This window comes from Mesoplodon bidens (assembly GCF_964165515.1).
Source record: "Mesoplodon bidens genome assembly, chromosome: 6".
Classification (NCBI taxonomy): Eukaryota; Metazoa; Chordata; class Mammalia; order Artiodactyla; family Ziphiidae; genus Mesoplodon; species Mesoplodon bidens.
Genome location: NC_138162.1, coordinates 25,757,336 through 25,766,833, shown reverse-complemented (window position 1 = coordinate 25,766,833; position 9,498 = coordinate 25,757,336). Strand labels below are relative to the sequence as shown.

At 37.1% G+C, this 9,498-nt stretch overlaps 1 protein-coding gene across 4 annotated transcripts in view; it reads right to left on the bottom strand.

Annotated features, from left to right (window-relative positions):
• Nucleotides 1-2,578: 2,578 nt before the first annotated feature.
• Nucleotides 2,579-9,498, bottom strand: part of TGFBR1 (transforming growth factor beta receptor 1) — a 66,796-nt gene continuing 59,876 nt past the window's right edge. For all 4 annotated transcript variants that reach the window (XM_081236558.1, XM_081236559.1, XM_081236560.1 and 1 more), the window contains exons 7-9: nucleotides 7,219-7,343; nucleotides 6,077-6,207; nucleotides 2,579-3,088 (exon numbers count right to left, since the gene is read on the bottom strand). In XM_081236558.1, the coding sequence (XP_081092684.1) occupies nucleotides 2,963-3,088; nucleotides 6,077-6,207; nucleotides 7,219-7,343 (382 nt within the window). In that variant the 3' untranslated portion in view covers nucleotides 2,579-2,962. The remainder of the gene's footprint in view (nucleotides 3,089-6,076; nucleotides 6,208-7,218; nucleotides 7,344-9,498) is intronic.

The window sequence follows — 9,498 nt, the reverse complement described above, 5'->3', positions numbered from 1 at the left end:
AAAAACTGAAATTTGGAATTCTTGATGACCATGGCACTGTATCCTGACTCAAGGCACTTCCTGAGCACTATCATTACAGCATAACTAGAGGCTCAGCTCTTTGGACCTTACCCTGTCCTATGGAAGATACAACTGGCTACTGCTTCATTGCCACAGCTACCACCTTGCTGCCATCCCACTCTGAGTCAGGGACCAGCAGGAAGGCAGTTTGGGAGAGAGAGAGCTGAGATATGAAGAAAGGACCAGGAATGTCTGCACCCCACTAGGTCATACCTGACCCCCATCCCCATTCCTCTGGGGATACTAACAAAGTGGACGTGGACAGATAATTTGCCTTAAGGTATATTTTAGCCAAGTTGAAACTTGGAAAGTGCGCATCTGAAGATCGGCAGTATAAACAAAGGTTTGTGTTTTTAAATAATAAAATTCTCAAATTTTTCTGCAGTTATAGCCACAGTAATCATGATCTATAAATCTTTTAAGTTACTTTCGTTTTCAATACTAGCCAATTGGGGTTATCAAACCATCATTAGCGAAAAAAATGGAATTAGCTAGAGTAACATGTAAACCCAATTTAGAACTAAATTCCAACTTTTAAAAAATTCCCTGATTCATCAAAAGTACATTTTATCCATTTAGGCAAGAACAGTAAAATTGTAACTTATTTTTTGACTTAATAAAGAATATCTTCAGCAAAAGTTGATTACCTTATATGAAAGTGAGAAATCATGTATCACAACTTTAAATCAGAGAAGAACTTTTGGTATGTTCTTAAAATTATATAAAAATAGCTTTAGTGATTAACATGCATTGGTCCCCTGGATTTCATAAAGCAGATCTGGTAGGCTTGAAAATGGCCAAAAAAATTTTTTTAAGTACCTGATCATAGAGCTAGAGATTATTCAACAGGAAATATAACACAATTATAAAAAACAAACCTCTCAAACTCACTCATTTGCTTTGATGAAATCATGGTAACTACAAAAAACCCTCAAATTTGGACTCAAAATATTAACCTCTAAACATATTTTCCTCATGACGTTTTTAAACACATAAAATTGACACTAAATTCCTATGTAAGATGTCATTCATTCTGAAATTACTTTGGCTTTAAGACCAAATAGTCTTTCAGATTTGTTCTATGTATAAGAGATAAGACATTAATAGAATGCAGCTCAGTCAGCATAAATGGCCACTATCTCTTACCAAAATACTGTACAGGTTATTCTGACCCTTTCATCAGGAAATTTAGCACTATAAGGTGAACGTCTTGCCTCACACCTATGATAGGTTCCCCACCCCCACCCCCAGATTAAGATCACAGTGATAAAGAGGACTTTGAAAACTGTAAAAATCTTGCAGACTTTCTAGCACTGGAAGAAAAACCAGTTATTATAAGCTAGTTTCAACTTAATGTGAGAAGACCATGACAAATTTGCTTTAAACATTTAATTTGACCGAAAACATCTGTAAATGGAGAACCTCTCCTCAGAGTATTCCTTAGCTACCACTTTCCCAAATATCAAGGGTGCACCGAATTCATTCCATAACCATGTGAATTAGGCATTTGCAGTATCTGCACAGAGAAGGAAAGACTGAATTAAAAGCTGCCTTCCTCAAAGTGTAGTGAGACCTCAAAACCACACTAACTCTAACCTTAGGTACAAAGACAGAAAACCCACAGAACGCTGACTCCTACACAACAAATGTGACTCTCTCACACACTGTTATCTATTCAAATTATTAACTACCTTTACCTTCCAAGAAAAAAGGCCTATTATTTAACATTAACCATACTCTAATTTTAACCGTAGTTCATTTCTTAAAAAAATAACACTGTCATTGATCAGATAAACAAAAAAATGGCTTACAGAATGCCACACAACTTTTCACAAGCAGCTAGACAAACTTTCCCTTTTAGAAAATTAGTCTGTATGCTACAGATTTTAAATTATTAAAGTACTATAAGCATCTAGAGTGCCACTTGATTTTTTTAAAGTATACTTAGACAACACAATTAAAATGCAAAAGCTTGATGTGAGAATATTCAAACATGACCATGATAACAATTTACCAATTAATGCCACTTCATTTCTTTAGTGGTTTAAGCACATTTTGGTAGGAAAAAGGCATTTTCAAAATGGAATACCAAATGACATACCAGAAAAACTATTCCAAAAAACAAAACAGAAAAAGTCTGGGTTATCCAGGTAAATAAACTTTTGAATTAAAACACTACATGTTTTAACACACAGAGACAGACTTTAAGCAGTTCTACTCATTTCCATTAGAAAGACACAGAGGTGGCACTTACTGGTATAGTACAATCCCATTTTGAAGGCATGTAGTGTTCTGAATATGTGAAAGAACAATAATAATATACAAAATACAATTGCATAAATTATGTTCCTCACTACTATATGAGGTCATTTTTAGACTCAAGATAAGAGTTTTATAAGTGTTAGTTTTAAGATCCTGAAAATTATAGAACAGTACATTCAAAGTCTGCATCAAGGAAACTCTTTAGTGGTTCAGAATCCTCTGAGAATGTACTAACCAGGAGTAAATCACTTTCTTTAAAAATAAGAAATATTTCATATAACTCAGCAATTCAGCTCCTTTACCCTTAAAGATGATCTTCAGCACAGCAGAGTTACCTAAAGTTAAGACCAGCAATCATTTAAAAAAACGTTTTGTGTTAATAAAAAATAAAGGTAGACCACACAACATTTTGTTAACTGTCCTGGGAAAGAATCGTTCATAGTGCACAGAAAGGACCCCACATGGCTGTTTCCTGGGTCCAAAGAAATCCTGGGACGTTTTTAATTGACCTTATTACATTGTTGCAAAAGGAAGCAATATCCTTCTGTTCCCTCTCAGTGAGGTAGAACAACTGACCTCCCAAATTAAAACCCAGGAGCAGATCTGAAGAAAAAGTAGAGTTCAGGCAAAGCCGCAGAATTTACATTTTGATGCCTTCCTGCTGACTGAGCTGTGATAATGTTTTCTTAATCCGCAGAGCTGTAAGCCTAGCTGCTCCATTGGCATACCAACATTCTCTCATAATTTTAGCCATCACTCTCAAGGCCTACAAGAAAAGACAAGAAAGATCATTAACACATGCACCACTTTTCACTGATCTGGATAATAATCTTCACCTGTAAATTTTCTTTTTAAATAACATACATACAAGTATTTCTGTTTCAGCATTACTTGTAATAGCAAATGAGTAGAAATGACCTAAATACCCATCAACAAGGTACTGGTGCCAGCAGCTGGAAAGCAGATGGACAAGGGGTGATTTACTTTGCAGACTGAAAAGGCTGAATACTAAAGCAGAGTTGTTCAAGGCAAAGAAGGAACCTGACTCACCATGAAATGCCCCCCAGAAGTGAGGAATTAACTGCATCAAGTACCCCTGGGGTGAAGTTCAGGCTAAAAATAGGATCAGCCAAAGGAGCTAGAACCCCAGATAGCTGCATCCCCCACCCCACCCACCCTCACACAGCTGGGCGACTGCCCCAACCCCACCCCAGCAGAAGTTGAGAGGTTCGCACCTGAGAGAGTAGAACAGAGATTTCTGTCTTGGGGAACATGGCGAAGTTCCACACTGACAACACACTGAACGCTAAGACGATGAACTTTCTTCCGAAAACACGGCCACTGACTTTACATACTCCTCCAGGTAAGAGACTGGAAGAGTCTTTCACCCAAGAGGAAAAACCTGAAGAGACTGACATCAGTGGTTCCCCAAGGAAGCAACCCAGTTACATCACGCTCACATCACAGTTGATGACGATAAGCTCCATTCGTGTGCACAAAGCTTCCCATCAGCTTTCAGTGCCCCTTTTATACATGAAGAGTATGAGCCTGATCAAACATTTGAGGAAAGTAATATGAAATGCAGAAGTTGACACAAACAGAAAAAAACACCTTGGAGAAAACAGAAGGTGTATAGAAAGAAGACAGTATCAACAATCTATCATTAATATCCTCAAAGAGATAAAAGAAAACACTGATATTGGACTTATCGATAATTTTTTGGGTTTTGTTTGGTTTTAGGAAAACTTTACAGAACTAGAAGATAAACCTGAATAATAATAATAATAATAAACTCAAAAGATAAAAGCTGATACATCTCCCAGAAAGTTGAGAAAAAAACCCAAAGAGATGGATAATAGGAGGGAAAAGAAAAGAAAATTAGAATGCCTGTTCAGGACATCTACATTCATAACCAGAGTTGAACAAAAAGAACAGAGGAAAATGAAAAGGAACAGATCAAGGAAATACTCAGGAAAATTCCCTAGAAATGAACATTTGTTTCCAGATAAAAATGACCAAGGGCCCAGCCCATACATAAATTCATCCAGCAAACTGAGTGCCTATCATCTACTAGATAACCATCCTAGGTGTTAGGGAACTAACAGCAGTGAACTAACAGACAAAATTTCTGCTCTCATAAAGCTGATATTCTAGAAGGCTAAAGCATATAATTAATAAATAAGCGAAATACATGGACTGTCAATGGTTAAGTGCTAAGGAGAAACATTGTTTAGAGAAGGTGATAAAATATGCCAGGGAAGGAAGGTGCTATTTTAAATAGGTTGAGAGGTAATGTCTCACTGACAAGGTAACATCTGAGCAGAGAGCTGAAAGAGGGGGAAAATGAGCAAACCAAGAAATAGGAAGATGTGGGATCCAGGAAGGAGGATTCACCATAAAAGAGGCAAAGGGGATCACAGATGAAAGGTGAGAGATATCCCAAGATGAAAGCTGGCCTAGAGAGCAACCAGTCCAGACTGGAGAAAGTCAGAGGGTTCTGAAGAGCTTCTGTAGGTATCCTATCAGTTTCAAATTCTTGATGTGTTTCAGCTATTGAGAGGAGATTTGTAAAACCCCAGAAAAGTGAAAGATTGAGTTAGTGATAAGTACACAGAAAACTAGCCAAATGGAGAAAAAACAAAAATGCCAGTGATGGCATTAGTTCAGCTGTGACAGTAAGTGCAAATTGCATGTGCATTTTTAATGTTAACTGCTAACTTTCCTTCATGCTTACAAAGCCACCTGTCTAATACTAATCTGCTCCAATCACTGAATGACTGCATGAGTAAGTCCAATTTGTAACTGCTTTCTAGTATCAAGATCAAATTTTTAAAAGACAAGATCTAGCCCAATTCCATTCGTTAAAACATGCAGATTCTGTGAGCACACAATATATTTTATCTGAGCCTGGATACCTGATTTGGTTGGAGGTAGCCAAGGAACTCTCTTGATGTCAAAGGTGTCTACTGAGGCCTACATTATTTTAAGATGTAAAATCGACTACTTAAGTAACCAGCTTTTTATTCTTCCTAAACTACAAAACATCAAATCTGGAGGGAAATGCTTTGTTTCACCAATATTATAATAGTATTATAATAGTAACAGCTAGCAATTAAGGACAGATTAAATAAAATTTTTCTTATAAATTCTTTAAAGGTACAACTACAAAAATATTTCTAAAACTTTTTGTAAGAGCTGGGATTGAAAAGCTCAGACACTGCCGGAAAGCACTTTCCCCAAATTCCTGGTGAATAGTCATATGGGCAGTGAGATGAATAAAATGTAAAATCATCTGAACCATCTTCATAATCATCCAAATCCCTCATTTTACAAAAAGGCATATTAAGGTCCAGAGAACAATAGTGGTTTGCCCAAAGTCAGACTCTGAAAAGGTAGCCAGGCTGATCTAGAATACAGGCCTCCTAATTCCATCCAGCACTCATCCCACTATTCTGGGCTGCCCTGATTGAAGGGAAGCTTTAATTAAAAATGTAGGAGCCTTGTTTCATTGGCAGGTCTAAACACTGTTCTGATACACTAATGGCCACTGAAAATGTTCCACAGCCCTTTCAATGTACTTAAAATTGAACATGAAAAACAAATTATTCTGTTTTTACTCACTGGTTTAACAGCCATGAAAAATAAAGGAATGGGAATTCTTAATGTCTGTTTTCCTTAAAGAAAAGTAGCAAATTTCCACTTACTAACCAGAAGCAGTTTAGAGAACTGTGTAGTATCCAAAATAAATACTCACTTCACAGCTCTGCCATCTGTTTGGAATATTTGGCCTTAACTTCTGTTCACAAACGACTTTTCTCATTTCTTCAACTGATGGATCAGAAGGTACAAGATCATAATAAGGCAGCTGGTAATCTTCATGAATTCCTACATTGGTAGAGAAAAAAAAAATCTATTTTGAAGGATTTACTCAGATAATGTCAGAGCATTCTTTGACCAGACAGAAAAGGAACAGCTGAGAGTCCTGTTACAGTGTCCCGTTACTAAATCAGGTAAGTGGAACACAGCTTACAGACTGCAGTCTCTCATCCATGTCTCCATCAACAACCCACCTCCCTGAGTCAGTACTGAGCCCACACCTTGAAACTAAGTATCGCCATGGGATCAGCAAAGGCTATTTTAATGATGGTTAACTATAAGCTGTGATGACCAGATTGACATTTTCTCCCAGAACCCTAATGCGCAAGAAATGAAACCTTTTATTCTGCAAGTGCACAGCCTCTCAGTTGGTACGGGGATACACTCTGTCACTAAGGTGTGAATCTTACAAGGCAAGCCTGAGGTGCAAGTCCCTTCCTCTCTACTTGCATCTGTCAATAACCTGTCCTATTTGCTACTCCACCCCTCACTGCCTCAAAACCCTGAGGCACTAGTCTCAGGTGAGCCTGGTCCTCAAGGATAAGAGATTATTTCTCAAGCAAACATTGAAAGTGCTCAGTCTAACACAAACTTACTTTAAAAAAGTAATGCAATGCAGTATATGTATTCTGTATATGTAATTTCCAGCTCTCAAGACTGAGAAAATAACCACAATCTCAGGGGGAAAAAATCAGTCTGACTCAGGTACATGCTAGAAATAGCTTCCTGGGCGGCCTCTCAAGTAGTCATCCATTCTAAATATCTATATTCCAACATAACAAGGGGTTGGTTTCTGTTGCTCCCCAAAATTCAAGTGGAAATAGAAAAAGACTACACTGGAATAAAGCTGTGTATTAGGATAAAACTATATACTAGGATAAAGCATGTCATGTCATTTATCTCTTTCATTTTTTCTGGCACTCTCAGTGATCACCGGGTAAATAATTTCATTCAATAAAAAAGGCAATTCTTGAACAACTGGTCCATGACAAAATGTTGGGGGAGGGGAGAGAGATTTACCACCAATGGAACATCGTCGAGCTATTTCCCAGAATACTAGTCCCATTGCATAGATGTCAGCACGTTTGAAGGATTCAAAGTGTTTCATATTTATGGAATCATCTAGAACTTCAGGGGCCATGTACCTAAAAAAGAAGTCAGCATTTTATTTTATGTAATAGTGACATTACTTTTAAACTGTTTCATAAACTTTCTTTTACTCCTGGGTGGGGAGGTGGGGGGAGGGTCAATATTAATTTTGACCTTTTCCCCCTTTCACTATGCTTCTGCTGTTTTTTAAATTAAAAAAATTTTTTTTATTGAAGTATAGTTGATTTACAATACTGTGTTAATCACTCTGCTATACAGAAATTCAGTTATGCATATATATATATATACACACACACATTCTTATTTAAATATTCTTTCCCATTATGGTTTATCATAGGATACTGCATATAGTTCTCTGTTCTGTACAGTAGGACGTTGTTGTTTATCCATTCCACATATAATAGCTTACACATGCTCACCCCAACTTCCTGCTCCATCCTTCTCCCAACCCTCTCCCCCTTGGCAACCACAAGTCTGTTCTCTTTGTCCCTGAATCTGTTTGTTTCGTATATAGGATTATTTGTGTCATATTTTAGACTCCACATATAAGTGATATCATATGGTATTTGTCTTTCTCTTTCTGACTTGCTTCACTTAGTATGATAATCTCTAGTTGCATCCATGTTGCTGCAAATGGCATTATTTTGTTCTTTTTCATGGCTGAGCAGTATTCCATTGTACCTGTGTACCATATCTTCATTATCCATTCATCTGTCCATGGCCGTTTAGGTTGTTTCCATGTTTTGGCTATTATTGTAAATAGTGCTGGTATGAACACAGGGGTGCATGTACCTTTTTGGATTACAGTTTTTTCTGGACATATGCCCAGCAGCGGGATTGCTGGATCATATAATTCTGTTTTTAGTTTTCTCCATACTGTTCTCCATAGTGGCTGTACCAACTTACATTATTCCCACCAACAGTGGAGGGTTCCGTTTTCTCCACATCCTCTCCAGCATTTTTTATTTGTAGAGTTTTTAATGATGGCCATTCTGACTGGTGTGAGGTAGTACCTCACTGTAATTTTGATTTGCATTTCTCTAATAATTAGCGAAATTGAGCATCTTTTCATGTGCCTATTGGCCATTTGTATTTCTTCCATGGAGAAATGCCCATTTAGGTCTTCTGCCCATTTTTCGATTGGGTTTTTTTGTTGTTGTTAAGTTGTATGAGCTGTTTGTATATTTTGGAAATTAAGCCCTTGTCAGTTGCATCGTTTGCAAATATTTTCTCCCATTCTGTAGCTTGTCTTTTCATTTTTTTAATGGTTCCTTTCCTGTGCAAAAGCTTGGAAGTTTGACTAGGTCCCATTTGTTTGTTTTTATTTCTACTGCTAGGGAGACTGACCTAAGAAAACACTGGTGTGATTTATGTCAGAGAATGTTTTGCCTGTGATCTCTTCAAGGAGTTTTTGGTGTAATGTCTTATGTTTAAGTCTTTAAGCCACTTTGAGTTTATTTTTGTGTATGGTGAGAGGGTGTGTTCTAACTTCGATTTAGAAGTTAGAAGGAGAGTCTTGCCGAAGGAGTCTTTTTCCCATTGTATATTATTGTCTCCTTTGTTGAAGATTAATTGACTGTAGTGGTGTGGGTTTATCTCTGGGCTCTCTATTCTGTTCCATTGATCCATATGTCTGTTTTTGTGCCGATACCATGCTGTTTTGATTACTGTAGCTTTGTAATATTGTCTGAAGTCTGGGAGGGTTATGCTTCCTGCTTTGTTCTTTTTCTTCAGGATTGCTCTGACAATTCTGGGTCTTTTATGGCTCCATATAAATTTTAGGATTATTCTAGTTCTGTGAAAAACGTCATGAGTAATTTGGTAGGGATTGCACTAAATCTGTAGATTGCTTTGGGTAGTATGGCTATTTTAACAATATTCTTCCAATCCAAAAGTGCATGGGATATCTTTCCACTTCTTTGAATCATCTTCAGTTTCCTTTATTCATGTTTTAGAGTCCTCAAGTCTTCCACCTCCTTGGGCAGGTTTATTCCTAAGTATTTTATTTTGGAGGGTGCAATTTTGAAAGTTTTTTTTTTTTTTTAAACATTCCCTTCGTGATGTTCCATTTTTAGTGTAAAGAAATGCAACCGGTTTCTGTATGTTAATCTTATATCCTGCTACCTTGCTGAATGCATTTATCAGTTCTAGTAATCTCTGTGTGGAGTCTTCAGGGTTTTCTATATATAG